Source organism: Oncorhynchus clarkii, chromosome 14, assembly GCF_045791955.1.
Source record: "Oncorhynchus clarkii lewisi isolate Uvic-CL-2024 chromosome 14, UVic_Ocla_1.0, whole genome shotgun sequence".
NCBI lineage: Eukaryota > Metazoa > Chordata > Actinopteri > Salmoniformes > Salmonidae > Oncorhynchus > Oncorhynchus clarkii.
Genome location: NC_092160.1, coordinates 30,156,804 through 30,172,398, shown reverse-complemented (window position 1 = coordinate 30,172,398; position 15,595 = coordinate 30,156,804). Strand labels below are relative to the sequence as shown.

The 15,595-nt window shown below is 47.1% G+C and overlaps 1 protein-coding gene across 1 annotated transcript in view; it reads right to left on the bottom strand.

The window, feature by feature from the left end:
* LOC139366062 (disintegrin and metalloproteinase domain-containing protein 19-like) overlaps positions 1-15,595 on the bottom strand; it is a 113,682-nt gene that overhangs the window by 21,758 nt on the left and 76,329 nt on the right. The window contains exons 6-13 of the mRNA XM_071103150.1: positions 10,221-10,428; positions 9,896-9,961; positions 7,413-7,484; positions 5,494-5,660; positions 5,130-5,214; positions 4,794-4,933; positions 4,291-4,468; positions 4,125-4,214 (exon numbers count right to left, since the gene is read on the bottom strand). Of these exons, the coding sequence (XP_070959251.1) occupies positions 4,125-4,214; positions 4,291-4,468; positions 4,794-4,933; positions 5,130-5,214; positions 5,494-5,660; positions 7,413-7,484; positions 9,896-9,961; positions 10,221-10,428 (1,006 nt within the window). The remainder of the gene's footprint in view (positions 1-4,124; positions 4,215-4,290; positions 4,469-4,793; positions 4,934-5,129; positions 5,215-5,493; positions 5,661-7,412; positions 7,485-9,895; positions 9,962-10,220; positions 10,429-15,595) is intronic.

Genomic DNA, 15,595 nt, shown 5'->3' with positions numbered 1-15,595 from the left:
ACAGGTTGAAGCCCGCTTGACAGACAGGTTGAAGCCCACTTAACAGACAGGTTGAAGCCCGCTTGACAGACAGGTTGAAGCCTGCTTGACAGACAGGTTGAAGCCTGCTTGACAGACAGGTTGAAGCAGACAGGTTGAAGCCTGCTTAACAGACAGGTTGAAGCCTGCTTGACAGACAGGTTGAAGCCTGCTTAACAGACAGGTTGAAGCCTGCTTGACAGACAGGTTGAAGCCTGCTTGACAGAAAAGCTAAGCTGCTAGCCAGCAAGCTAACGAAGTTGGTACCAGCTCTCTTTGTCTGTAGAAATAAATGAAATGTTCCAGCATTGTTTCGGGACAAACCGGATCACCTGGAGTTCCAATGCGGCAGTTGTTTACTTGCCGAGGACTATAGGCTTGAGGTGGCTTCCTTGATCACGCAGGTCGCCAGCCTACAGAAGAATTTTCTATGCCGGTGGCTGGACGGCGTTAGCGCTTGTTGGATGCATCTCCGCCTTGTCGCTTGTCCTTATCCGACTGGCCGGTGTTGCCCGGAGATCCCCCAGCTGATAGCGGAGTCGAAGGAGCACAGCAAGAGGAGCAAGGCAATCAACGATGGTGGCATGTCTCGAGTTGTGGTAGCCGAGGACAGAGGCCTCCCGCAAAACAGTCTACACTCCCAACGAGAGGCACGGAGCGGATACAAACAACGAAAAGTTTTGCCGTTCTGAAGCCTGATCTTCCTGCACCTTTATTGCTGGGGGTTGCCTGTGTCTGCAGCCGCTGTGCCTACTACTACGATTTCGAAGTCGGCAACCTTCCATCCCTGCTCTGGATGGAGCGGGGCTTCTCCATCTATCGGAGGCCTGCACCAGGCACCGGGAGCAATGGGCTCACGTTATCCTGCCTCTCGTCCGTCCTTAAAAGGTTCTCAGAATCCTGTGAAGCACGGGAGAGAGTGGACAGATTTCCTTGACCTTCTCGCCAGCCTTGATTTTGGTCAGTTCCATGGTAAGAAATGTGACCATTCCTGGTGCAAAAACTATGTCCTATCCCGGAGCTCGAGTAAATGACATTATAGCTGCACTAAGCTGCTCCTGAATGTAGAGCTGATTGACTCTCACAAAAGACCCATCATTTCTGGCCCTGTGCCCTCTCTGAATCATGGCAGTGAACGCTTCAGCAAGATTCTTTCTCTTCACAACTGGCTACGTGATGATTGCAGCTCAATGGGTGTAACTTTTGTTGACAATTTCGATACCTTTTGGAAACAAAACACATTTTATAAGCAGGATGGGATCCACCCAAATCATTTGGGTCCCTGGATCCTTTCACAGCATTATAAGGCTGCGTTGAGACAATGACTTATCAATGACCCAAGCCCAGCTCAGTTACTCCCTACCATTGTGGTGTAGAGTTTTCATAATGCTTCAGCAAATGTACATAACAACAGGAGCGTTAGTAGACACAATGTAAGTAACCTAATTTATGTCCCTCTAACTACACTGACAGACAGGTCAGGGTAGTTAGCCTCTGCTGATCCTATAGCTATTGTACGCAGTAATCATGTGCCTATGAACCAGATTTATTCTGTTATCACTGAGCCGGTGTTCCCTAGGAGGAAGTCCACTGTGTGCAGTTTCCCTGCACTAACATAAATAACATGAGCATGTCTACTTCTGCTAAGCTTCTCAGTAAAGCAATAAAAACAAGTAAGCATCCCAGAAGAAAAGTGCTAACAATAGCCCACGTTAATGTAGGTAGCTGAAGAAACAAGGTTCCAGAAATCAATAAATTGCTAGTAACAGATAACTTTCATGTTCATATTTCATATTCATATCTCTGAAACTCGCTTAGATAATACATTTGATGATACAGTGGTAGCAATACATGGTTATAACATTTACAGAAAATATAGAAATGCTAATGGTGGAGGTGTTTCTGTTTATATTCAGAACCACATTCCTGTAAAGCTTAGAGAGGATCTCATGTTAAATGCTGTTGAAGTAATATGGCTACAGGTTCATCTGCCTCACCTAAAGCCATTCTTGTGGAAAGCTACTATAGACCACCAAGCACTAACAGTCAGTATCTGGATAACATGTGAAATGCTTGACAATGTATGTTATATCAACAGAGAAGTATATTTTCTGGGTGATTTAAATATTTACTGGCATTCATCAAGCTGCCCACTTAAGAAAAAGCTTGCTTCAGGTTATCAGTCAACCTACCAGGGTAGTTACAAACAGCACAGGAATGAAATCATCAACATGTATCGATCACTTATTTACTAATGCCACATACATTTTCTTGAAAGCAGTATCCAGATCCATTGGATGTAATGATCACAATAGTAGCCATATCTATGAAAACCAAAGTTTTAAAAGGCGCCCAGCCTAATATAGCATATAAGAGGTCACACAATAAGTTGTAGCGATTCCTACGTTGTTGATGTAAAGAATATTTGTTGGTCCGTGGTGTGTAATGAGGAGCAACCAGACGCTGCACTTGACTTGCTTTGAGTAAAGCCATCGTGTCTATGTATGCGGATGACTCAACACTATACATGTCAGCTACTACAGTGACTGAAATGAGTTGCCGTTAGTTTCAGAATGGGTGGCAAGGAATAAGTTAGTCCTAAATATTTCTAAAACTAAATGTCACGCCCTGACCTTAGAGATCCTTTTTATTCTCTATGTTTGGTTAGGTCAGGGTGTGACTCGGGTGGGAAAGTCTATGTTTTCTATTTCTTTGTGTTTGGCCGTGTGTGGTTCCCAATCAGAGGCAGCTGTCTATCGTTGTCTCTGATTGGAGATCACATATAAGTTGTCATTTTCCTTTTGGTTTTTTTGGGATCTGTTTAGTGTTTCTGCCTGACAGAACTGTGCGCGTTCGTTTTCACGTTTTGTTATTTTGTTTGAGTGTTTTTTGAAAGAAAAGAATCATGAACACTTTCCACGCTTTGGTCCACTCTTCCTGCCAGAGAGAGCCGTAACACTAAAAGTATTGTATTTGGGACAAATCATTCAGTTAACCCTAAACCTCAACTAAACATCGGAATAAATCATGTGGAAATTGAGCAAGTTGATGTGAATAAAGTGCTTGGAGAAACCCTGGATTGTAAACTGTCATGGTCAAAACATATTGATACAACAGTGGCTAAGATGAGGAGAAGCATGTCAAGGCTAAAGGGGATCCATAATAAATACATATACAACCACAGAGCCCCAGGACAGCAACACAATTAGACGAAAACAAACAGACCCCACAGAGCCCCAGGACAGCAACACAATTAGACACAACCAAATCATGAGAAAACAAACAGATAATTACTTGACACATTGGAAAGAATTAACAAAAACACTGAGCAAACTAAAATGCTATTTGACCCAAAATGAAGGAAAGCTTTGACTATGTACAGAGCATTGCTATTGAGAGAGGCCACAGTAGGCAGACCTGGCTCTCTCACACTGCCCACAAAATGAGGTGGAAACTGAGCTGCACTTCCTAACCTCCTGCCAAATGCATGACCATATTAGAGACACATATTTCCCTCAGATTAACTCCCATATCTACTGAGTGAAATCACACCACAGCTGTAAGATTTGTGACCTGCTGCCACAAGAAAAGGGAAACCAGTGAAGAACAAACACCATTGTAAATACAACCCATATTTATCTGTTTTCACATTGTTACAACACTGTATGTAGACATAATAGGACATTTAAAATGTCTTTCTTTTTTTGAGACTTGTGTAATATTTAATGTTAATTTTGATTGTTTATTTTACTTTTGTTTACTATCTATTTCACTTGCTTTGTTTGGCAATGTAAACATGTGTTTCCCATGCCAATAAATACCACTTTGAATTGAGTGGGTGAGAGAGAGAGCACGACCAGAAAGAGAGATAGAGGACAGTGTGGACTATTAAACAACACAACACATCTGGACTCTTCAATATGAGTGAGTGAGTGAGTGAGTGAGTGAGTGAGTGAGTGAGTGAGTGAGTGAGTGAGTGAGTGAGAGAGAGAGAGAGAGAGAGAGAGAGAGAGAGAGAGAGAGAGAAACACAGAGACAGAGAAAGAGAGAGAGACACAGAGAGAGAAGACTTCAGACAGAGAGAGAGAGAGGACAGTGTACAGTACCTTACAGTTGTGACAGCAGACTCCGTGGGAACACTCTGCTCCAGCCTTCAGAGTACAGTTGTTGGCATTACAGCAGGGACTGGAACACTCCTGTAGAGAGAGGATGGATAATCAGTGCACGCACGCACGCACACACACACATACGTACCCCCCCAACCTCCCTCACCTCCTCATCTCCACAGTCACATTCCTCTCCATCCTCCAGGTACCCGTTCCCACAGCGCTGCCCTCCGTGCATGGCTCTGGTGTTGGGGAGGTTGAACAGACACTTCCCCCCTCCGGAGCTCAGATACCTGCTCAGCTCCCGCTGGTTACAGCCATTAAACACACGTGGGAATGGGTGGCTGCGATAAACACACCAGGGGTGTATTTGGGTAAGGTGCAACGATGCCAACGTTACAGATAGAACATGCTATGAATAGACTAGGTGATTCCTTCTACTCTACATGTCAGAGAAGAAAGTGTGTTCCAAGTAATATATTTCTATACAGACATTCATATTCCACAACATTTTGCTCAGCTGAACATGTCCCAGGACTGTCTGTTACAAAGCAGGATCAATCATTATAGCATTAGTTATTTAACCTTTATTCATACAGGGTTTATTGTCATTGAGATAAAATCTCTTTAATAGAAAGATAGATTTTCAACATAGATAGATTCTCTCACCCAGTGGCAGCAGCCATGATGCAGCCTCCATCATCAGCCTTGGCCTGGCAGCACCCAGGGCTGTCGTGGCTCATGCCAAAGTTATGCCCCATCTCGTGAGCCATGGTCGCTGCCACACCCACAGCACTGTCAGAGTGGTCCTGCAGGGGGGTAGAGGTCAGGGGGTTACAGGTGAATTCCCGTATTGAAAGTCAAAGGGACATACATCTCATGTTAGCTTGGTTCTAGATCTATGTGTGCTATTACAAATACATCACAACTTCATTACAACTTTAGAGACATCTTTACTGGGCTGCTATTGGCTAGGGTCAAATCTGAGTTCTGTTGTAGTCTTACTGAGTTGACTCCCCCTGACTGGTACTCTGAGCACATGGCTCTGAGAGGGGCCAGCCCAATGGTGGTACCCTGAAACGCCACGCCCCTGGGGAAACAAAATAACACAGCTTTGTAGTTCCACTGAACGGTCTTAATGGAAGGAAGAGAGATGGATTAAGGATGGATGGATCAAAGGAGAGTGCAGTAAGGAGTGTGTGTAACACTAATGTTATGAGCTGAGCATTGTCATTGAGGAGTGTGTGTGTATTTGTGTGTCACGCTAACGTGATGAGTTGAGTTGAGCGTTGTCGTTGAGGAGTGTGTGTGTGTGTGTGTGTGTGTGTGTGTGTGTGTGTGTGTGTGTGTGTGTGTGTGTCACACTAACGTGATGAGTTGAGCATTGTCGTTAGGTAGTGTGTGTAGCTGTTTGCGTCTCCAAGCCAGGAACGCTCCCAGGGTACTGTAGGGGTTACCAGACACACTGATCCTGTCCTGATCAGACCACACCTCCAGACCGATCACTGCCACACGAATACTTAGAGACTTGTAGTACTACACACACACACACACACACACACACACACACACACACACACACACACACACACACACACACACACACACACACACACACACACACACACACACACACACACACACACACACACACACACACACACACACACACACACACACACACACACACACACACACACACACACACCAAAAGATAATTTGACTAACATGGAAGTACAATATAATTGTTAATTATGTTCAGTGAGGATACAGTAGTGAATGTCTGAGTGGGTGCAGGGGTCAAATTGGGCTGGGTCCCGCCGGGTACAAGACCCGGCACCTATGATCCAAATGAGAGCCAGACGGAGCTGAGACCCGGTACCTATGGTTATTTGAATTATCCAATTATTATTTTTTCTCCCACATTTACATTTTCCACAGCCAACAACACGAGTAAACAACAGCTAAATCAGACAATCCCATAGTAGAATACTTGACCTATTCAATTGTCAACCTGTCGCAATCTATGAGAGAAAATAACATTCCTCTCGAGGCTCTGTCAAATTGCGATTGCTGCACAGGGAGATAAATATGCTTGTACAACGTTCTTAATGCAGTCCTGATAAAATACACCTTTGAAATCAATTTTGATGGCCACTGAGCTTTCTAGTGTTATCAGGCTATACTTCATTCTCAAATCCAAGAAATTAGTAGGCCTAAAATGCACAATTTTAGAACCAGAGTGTTTAAAACCAGTGTTTAGAACCAGAATGTGTAGAACAAGAATGTTTAGAACAAGAGTGTTTAGAACCAGAATATTTAGAACCAGTGTTTAGAACCAGAGTGTTTAGAACCAGAGTGTTTAGAACCAGAATATTTAGAACCAGTGTTTAGAAACAGAGTGTTTAGAACCAGAGTGTTTAGAACAGTGTTTAGAACCAGAGTGTTTAGAACCAGAGTGTTTAGAACCAGAATGTTTAGAACCAGAGTGTTTAGAACCAGAGTGTTTAGAACCAGAGTGTTTAGAACCAGAGTGCTTAACAGCTGCATGGTTTATGCGCGTCAGCGCTCGCTAATTGTGCCAGTGGCGTTGAAGGTGACCGGGGCTAAATGTAACAGGGATCAGGTGTAACAGGGATCAGGTGTAACAGGGATCAGGTGTAACAGGGATCAGGTGTAACAGGGATCAGGTGTAAAAGGGATCGGGTGTAACAGGGATCAGGTGTAACAGGGATCAGGTGTAACAGGGATCAGGTGTACCAGGGATCAGGTGTAACAGGGATCAGGTGTACCAGGGATCAGGTGTAACAGGGATCAGGTGTAACAGGGATCATGTGTATCAGGGATCAGGTGTAACAGGGATCAGGTGTACCAGGGATCAGTTGTAACAGGGATCAGGTGTAACAGGTACATAACATTCACAGTAATGATCTTTGGTTGGCTGAGTCCCAGTGGAACATGTTTTGTTGTTGTTGGGACAAGTCAGTAATATGTTTCTACCTAGCCTATTGTTGACACTTTAACGTTTGTGATCTAGCCTGCCTGATCATATGGACCTATATGTTATTGGGCTCATTTTGGGGGGAAATGGTATTTCATTCATTTTGCAGTAGAATGTCCTTGTAAAAAGTCAGCAGACCATCTCACAGTTCTTCTATCCCTCAAAATGGTAGTATGCTGTGATATGTGCCTTTTGTCGGTATTATATTGTTTAGGTGTACTATATCTCCATCTGGACACGCCCCCGAACTAATCCCAAATGAACCACAGTGTGTGGGCTTTTCTCACCTTGTCTACGTAGTTAGCCGCCTCCAGCAGTTTCCTTTTCGTCCTTTTTAAGTCCCCACCGTGCTTCTGAAACTACACACACGCACACACACACACACACACACACACACACACACACACACACACACACACACACACACACACACACACACACACACACACACACACACACACACACACACACACACACACACACACACACACACACACACACACACACACACACACACACACACACACACACACACACACACACACACTCACTCACTCACACACACACACACACACACACAGTTACTGCCGTGCTTCTGAAACTACACAGACACACACACACACACACACACAGTTACTGCCATGCTTGTAAAATTTCACACAGGATGTGAGTCAGGGCAGCAGGATGACCTCAACCAATCAGACACATCAGACAGCAATGAAGGATATTAGAACAGACCCTGTCAGGTCTCATTAGAACAGACCCTGTTAGGTCTCATTAGAACAGACCCTGTTAGGTCTCAATAGAACAGACCCTGTTAGGTCTCATTAGAACAAACCCTGTTAGATCTCATTAGAACAGACCCTGTTAGGTCTCATTAGAACAGACCCTGTTAGGTCTCATTAGAACAGACCCTGTTAGGTCTCATTAGAACAGACCCTGTTAGGTCTCATTAGAACAGACCCTGTTAGGTCTCATTAGAACAGACCCTGTTAGGTCTCATTAGAACAGACCCTGTTAGGTCTCATTAGAACAGACCCTGTTAGGTCTCATTAGAACAGACCCTGTTAGGTCTCAGAACAGACCCTGTTAGGTCTCATTAGAACAGACCCTGTTAGGTCTCATTAGAATAGACCCTGTCAGGTCTCATTAGAACAGACCCTGTTAGGTCTCATTAGAACAGACCCTGTTAGGTCTCATTAGAACAGACCCTGTTAGGTCTCATTAGAACAGACCCTGTTAGGTCTCATTAGAACAGACCCTGTTAGGTCTCATTAGAACAGACCCTGTCAGGTCTCATTAGAACAGACCCTGTTTGGTCTCATTAGAACAGACCCTGTTAGGTCTCATTAGAACAGACCCTGTTAGGTCTCATTAGAACAGACCCTGTTAGGTCTCATTAGAACAGACCCTGTTAGGTCTCATTAGAACAGACCCTGTTAGGTCTCATTAGAACAGACCCTGTTAGGTCTCATTAGAACAGACTCTGTCAGGTCTCATTTGAACAGACTCTGTCAGGTCTCATTAGGGGGAAGTGGGAAGGATGTGGTTGAAGTACGACGATAGAGAGATGAAGGGATGGGGGGGATGTAACAGAGAGATGGAGTGTCTCTAGTTCAGTCTTTCCTTGCAGTATGAGTCACAGGTCGGAAGAGGAGATGGAGGTCATGCATCCTTTCTACCCTCTCACCGATACAACTGACTAACTGGAATGAATGGCCAAGTAAAATGTCTGGCCTCTTACCTCAGCATGGTCAGCTACCAGCAGCAGCTCTACATACTTCATACTCTGGCCTCTTACCTCAGCATGGTCAGCTACAGGCAGCAGCTCTACATACTTCATACTCTGGCCTCTTACCTCAGCATGGTCAGCTACAGGCAGCAGCTCTACATACTTCATACTCTGGCCTCTTACCTCAGCATGGTCAGCTACAGGCAGCAGCTCTACATACTTCATACTCTGGCCTCTTACCTCAGCATGGTCAGCTTCCAGCAGCAGCTCTACATACTTCATACTCTGGCCTCTTACCTCAGCATGGTCAGCTACAGGCAGCAGCTCTACATACTTCATACTCTGGCCTCTTACCTCAGCATGGTCAGCTACCAGCAGCAGCTCTACATACTTCATACTCTGGCCTCTTACCTCAGCATGGTCAGCTACAGGCAGCAGCTCTACATACTTCATACTCTGGCCTCTTACCTCAGCATGGTCAGCTACAGGCAGCAGCTCTACATACTTCATACTCTGGCCTCTTACCTCAGCATGGTCAGCTACAGGCAGCAGCTCTACATACTTCATACTCTGGCCTCTTACCTCAGCATGGTCAGCTTCCAGCAGCAGCTCTACATACTTCATACTCTGGCCTCTTACCTCAGCATGGTCAGCTACAGGCAGCAGCTCTACATACTTCATACTCTGGCCTCTTACCTCAGCATGGTCAGCTACCAGCAGCAGCTCTACATACTTCATACTCTGGCCTCTTACCTCAGCATGGTCAGCTACCAGCAGCAGCTCTACATACTTCATACTCTGGCCTCTTACCTCAGCATGGTCAGCTACAGGCAGCAGCTCTACATACTTCATACTCTGGCCTCTTACCTCAGCATGGTCAGCTACAGGCAGCAGCTCTACATACTTTATACTCTGGCCTCTTACCTCCGCATGGTCAGCTACCAGCAGCAGCTCTACATACTTCATACTCTGGCCTCTTACCTCAGCATGGTCAGCTACAGGCAGCAGCTCTACATACTTCATACTCTGGCCTCTTACCTCAGCATGGTCAGCTACCAGCAGCAGCTCTACATACTTCATACTCTGGCCCACGTCTCTCCGCTCCTGGAGAAATATCAGGACATAGTAGAGAACTTCATAGCCAACTATTACAGTGTATTATTACTTGTTATGAGCGCGCGCCACACACACGTACCCCTATAATGTTTCATTATCAACTCATAGTATGTTATGCCTGTTTCCCATGGGACTTAAAATGGCTGATATTTCACTGATACAAAGCAGCACTCCCTATTCTCTGAAGAAGATAGTGGTGGTTCTCATATCAGACACCAACCAGTCTATCTATGCCTCCTCCACTCACCCTTCTGCCCCACAGTGACATCATTCCCTGGATGAGGTCACCCAGCCCCTCCCCCTGGCCTTGGTTGCTATGGCGTTGCCCGCAGGTTCTGTTGGGCAAACGGAGGTTCTCGGCTCGGAACACGGCGTGAGGAGGCTGTGTATCCATGGTGACAGCGGGCAGGGGTTCTATCAGATAGCTGACACTGGTGTTCACCGTAACCAGTCCCCTAGGGAAACAGAGATATGGGTCACATCAGTTCCAGGCTAGAAAACATAAAATATTTATATTACCTAACTAACTAAAACTATTATAGCTGGGAACGTAGCTGTGTTTAAAACTCCATCAAATATATATTGCGAGAAGTTAGATATGTCAGAATGTAAAACTAGAAGCAGCAGGAATTTACGTCAGGTCTTAGACAACTACATCATGACTGAACTGTGTATATAAATTCTGATACCAGATGGATGGAGCAGAAAGAGAGAGAAGAAGAAGAAGGAGAGAGACAGACACAGAGAGAGACAGAGAGAGAGAGAGAGAGAGAGAGAGAGAGAGAGAGAGAGAGAGAGAGAGAGAGAGAGAGAGAGAGAGAGAGAGAGAGAGAGAGACAGAGACAGAGAGAGAGAGAGAGAGAGAGAGAGAGAGAGAGAGAGAGAGACAGAGACAGAGACAGAGACAGACACAGAGAGAGAGAGAGAGAGAGAGAGAGAGAGAGAGAGAGAGAGAGAGAGAGAGAGAGACAGAGAGAGAGAGAGAGAGAGAGAGAGACAGAGACAGAGACAGAGACAGAGACAGAGACAGAGACAGAGGATGAGGAGAGATCCTCAGGGAGATTTCTGATGTTTCCACTCAGTCAGCTGGGATATATATGATATATAGTGCTGTAGGTCTGTAGGCTTCCTGCTGTGTACCATTGGCTATGCTGCTGAAGCTTCTCCCAATAGACACCCAGCACATAGCAGGTTCTGGATTGTGTCAGAGAGAGGCATCATACCAGGGGCTGTGGGCAACCCTTCTCCAGATGCTTTCTACACCTGCTTGTGTGTGTGTGTGTGCATGCGCACATGCGTTGCACACTGAGCGCTATGCTGCGTTTGCAGTTCTGTCCATGGGACAAAGCAGGGAGATGCATTCATCCATTCCTTTCCTGCAGATGTGTGTGTGTGAGCACTCCTCCTCCTACAGATGTGTGTGTGTAAGCACTCCTCCTCCTGCAGATGTGTGTGTGAGCACTCCTCCTCCTGCAGATGTGTGTGTGTGAGAACTCCTCCTCCTGCAGATGTGTGTGTGAGCACTCCTCCTGCAGATGTGTGTGTGAGCACTCCTCCTCCTGCAGATGTGTGTGTGTGAGCACTCCTCCTCCTACAGATGTGTGTGTGTGAGAACTCCTCCTCCTGCAGATGTGTGTGTGTGAGCACTCCTCCTCCTGCAGATGTGTGTGTGAGCACTCCTCCTCCTGCAGATGTGTGTGTGTGAGCACTCCTCCTCCTGCAGATGTGTGTGTGAGAGCACTCCTCCTCCTGCAGATGTGTGTGTGAGCACTCCTCCTCCTGCAGATGTGTGTGTGAGCACTCCTCCTCCTGCAGATGTGTGTGTGAGAACTCCTCCTCCTGCAGATGTGTGTGTGAGCACTCCTCCTCCTGCAGATGTGTGTGTGAGCACTCCTCCTCCTGCAGATGTGTGTGTGAGAGCACTCCTCCTCCTGCAGATGTGTGTGTGAGCACTCCTCCTCCTGCAGATGTGTGTGTGAGCACTCCTCCTCCTGCAGATGTGTGTGTGAGAGCACTCCTCCTCCTGCAGATGTGTGTGTGTGTGAGCACTCCTCCTCCTGCAGATGTGTGTGTGAGCACTCCTCCTCCTGCAGATGTGTGTGTTTGTGAGCACTCCTCCTCCTGCAGATGTGTGTGTGAGCACTCCTCCTCCTGCAGATGTGTGTGTGAGCACTCCTCCTCCTGCAGATGTGTGTGTGAGCACTCCTCCTCCTGCAGATGTGTGTGTGAGCACTCCTCCTCCTGCAGATGTGTGTGTGAGCACTCCTCCTCCTGCAGATGTGTGTGTGAGCACTCCTCCTCCTGCAGATGTGTGTGTGAGCACTCCTCCTCCTGCAGATGTGTGTGTGAGCACTCCTCCTCCTGCAGATGTGTGTGTGTGTGAGCACTCCTCCTCCTGCAGATGTGTGTGAGAGCACTCCTCCTCCTGCAGATGTGTGTGTGAGCACTCCTCCTCCTGCAGATGTGTGTGTGAGCACTCCTCCTCCTGCAGATGTGTGTGTGAGAGCACTCCTCCTCCTGCAGATGTGTGTGTGTGTGAGCACTCCTCCTCCTGCAGATGTGTGTGTGAGAGCACTCTTCCTCCTGCAGATGTGTGTGTGAGCACTCCTCCTCCTGCAGATGTGTGTGTGTGTGAGCACTCCTCCTCCTGCAGATGTGTGTGTGTGAGCACTCCTCCTCCTACAGATGTGTGTGTGTGAGCACTCCTCCTCCTGCAGATGTGTGTGTGTGAGCACTCCTCCTCCTGCAGATGTGTGTGTGTGAGCACTCCTCCTCCTACAGATGTGTGTGTGAGCACTCCTCCTCCTACAGATGTGTGTGTGTGAGCACTCCTCCTCCTACAGATGTGTGTGTGTGAGAACTCCTCCTCCTGCAGATGTGTGTGTGTGAGCACTCCTCCTCCTACAGATGTGTGTGTGAGCACTCCTCCTCCTACAGATGTGTGTGTGTGTGAGCACTCCTCCCCCTGCAGATGTTCTGTCAATGTATGTGTCTGTTATTCTCCTATAACAGTCTCCTCTGTAAACCCAGAAAGGAAACAACAGCACGGCTGGATCCCAACCTCTAAACTCCATCCCTGATGCTGCTGTAGCTTCAATGACTTAACATGGAACCCAATGACCTAGAAACACACTGGCCTGCATATCTCAACAGTCAGTGCAAATCAAATCAAATCAAATGTATTTGTCACATACACATGGTTAGCAGATGTTAATGTAGTGATATATTTTACATCATTTCCCATCAATTCCCATTATTAAAGTGGCTGGAGTTGAGTCAGTGTGTTGGCAGCAGCCACTCAATGTTAGTGGTGGCTGTTTAACAGTCTGATGGCCTTGAGATAGAAGCTGTTTTTCAGTCTCTCGGTCCCAGCTTTGATGCACCTGTACTGACCTCGCCTTCTGGATGATAGCGGGGTGAACAGGCAGTGGCTCGGGTGGTTGTTGTCCTTGATGATCTTTATGGCCTTCCTGTGACATCGGGTGGTGTAGGTGTCCTGGAGGGCAGGTAGTTTGCCCCCGGTGATGCGTTGTGCAGACCTCACTACCCTCTGGAGAGCCTTACGGTTTTGGGCGGAGCAGTTGCCGTACCAGGCGGTGATACAGCCCGACAGGATGCTCTCGATTGTGCATCTGTAGAAGTTTGTGAGTGCTTTTGGTGACAAGCCAAATTTCTTCAGCCTCCTGAGGTTGAAGAGGCGCTGCTGCGCCTTCTTCACGATGCTGTCTGTGTGGGTGGACCAATTCAGTTTGTCTGTGATGTGTACGCCGAGGAACTTAAAACTTACTACCCTCTCCACTACTGTTCCATCGATGTGGATAGGGCGGTGTTCCCTCTGCTGTTTCCTGAAGTCCACAATCATCTCCTTAGTTTTGTTGACGTTGAGTGTGAGGTTATTTTCCTGACACCACACTCCGAGGGCCCTCACCTCCTCCCTGTAGGGCGTCTCGTCGTTGTTGGTAATCAAGCCTACCACTGTTGTGTCGTCCGCAAACTTGATGATTGAGTTGGAGGCGTGCGTGGCCACGCAGTCGTGGGTGAACAGGGAGTACAGGAGAGGGCTCAGAACGCACCCTTGTGGGGCCCCAGTGTTGAGGATCAGCGGGGTGGAAATGTTGTTGCCTACCCTCACCACCTGGGGGCGGCCCGTTAGGAAGTCCAGTACCCAGTTGCACAGGGCGGGGTCGAGACCCAGGGTCTCGAGCTTGATGACGAGCTTGGAGGGCACTATGGTGTTAAATGCCGAGCTGTAGTCGATGAACAGCATTCTCACATAGGTATTCCTCTATTCCAGATGGGTTAGGGCAGTGTGCAGTGTGGTTGAGATTGCATCGTCTGTGGACCTATTTGGGCGGTAAGCAAATTGGAGTGGGTCTAGGGTGTCAGGTAGGGTGGAGGTGATATGGTCCTTGACTAGTCTCTCAAAGCACTTCATGATGACGGAAGTGAGTGCTACGTAGTCGTTTAGCTCAGTTACCTTAGCTTTCTTGGGAACAGGAACAATGGTGGCCCTCTTGAAGCATGTGGGAACAACAGACTGGGATAGGGATTGATTGAATATGTCCGTAAACACACCAGCCAGCTGGTCTGCGCATGCTCTGAGGGCGCGGCTGGGGATGCCGTCTGGGCCTGCAGCCTTGCGAGGGTTGACACGTTTAAATGTTTTCCTCACGTCGGCTGCAGTGAAGGAGAGTCCGCATGTTTTAGTTGCGAGCCGTGTCAGTGGCACTGTATTGTCCTCAAAGCGGGCAAAGTAGTTATTTAGTCTGCCTGGGAGCAAGACATCCTGGTCCGTGACGGGGCCGATTTTCTTTTTGTAATCCGTGATTGACTGTAGACCCTGCCATATACCTCTTGTGTCTGAGCCGTTGAATTGAGATTCTACTTTGTCTCTATACTGACGCTTAGCTTGTTTGATTTCCTTGCGGAGGGAATAGTTACACTGTTTGTATTCGGTCATGTTTCCGGTCACCTTGCCCTGATTAAAAGCAGTGGTTCGGGCTTTCAGTTTCACGCAAATGCTGCCATCAATCCACCGTTTCTGGTTTGGGAATGTTTTAATCGTTGCTATGGGAACGACATCTTCAACGCACGTTCTAATGAACTCGCTCACCGAATCAGCGTATTCGTCAATGTTGTTGTTTGATGCAATACGAAACATATCCCAGTCCACGTGATGGAAGCAGTCTTGGAGTGTGGAGTCAGATTGGTCGGACCAGCGTTGAACAGACCTCAGCGCGGGAGCTTCTTGTTTTAGTTTCTGTCTGTAGGCAGGGATCAACAAAATGGAGTCGTGGTCAGCTTTTCCGAAAGGAGGGCGGGGAAGGGCCTTATATGCGTCGCGGAAGTTAGAATAGCAGTAAACCAAGGTTTTTCCAGCCCTGGTTGCGCAATCGATATGCTGATAAAATTTAGGGAGTCTTGTTTTCAGATTAGCCTTGTTAAAATCCCCAGCTACAATGAATGCAGCATCCGGATAAATGGATTCCAGTTTGCACAGAGTCAAATAAAGTTTGTTCAGAGCCATCGATGTGTCTGCTTGGGGGGGAATATATACGGCTGTGATTATAATCGAAGAGAATTCCCTTGGTAGATAATGCGGTCGACATTTGATTGTGAGGA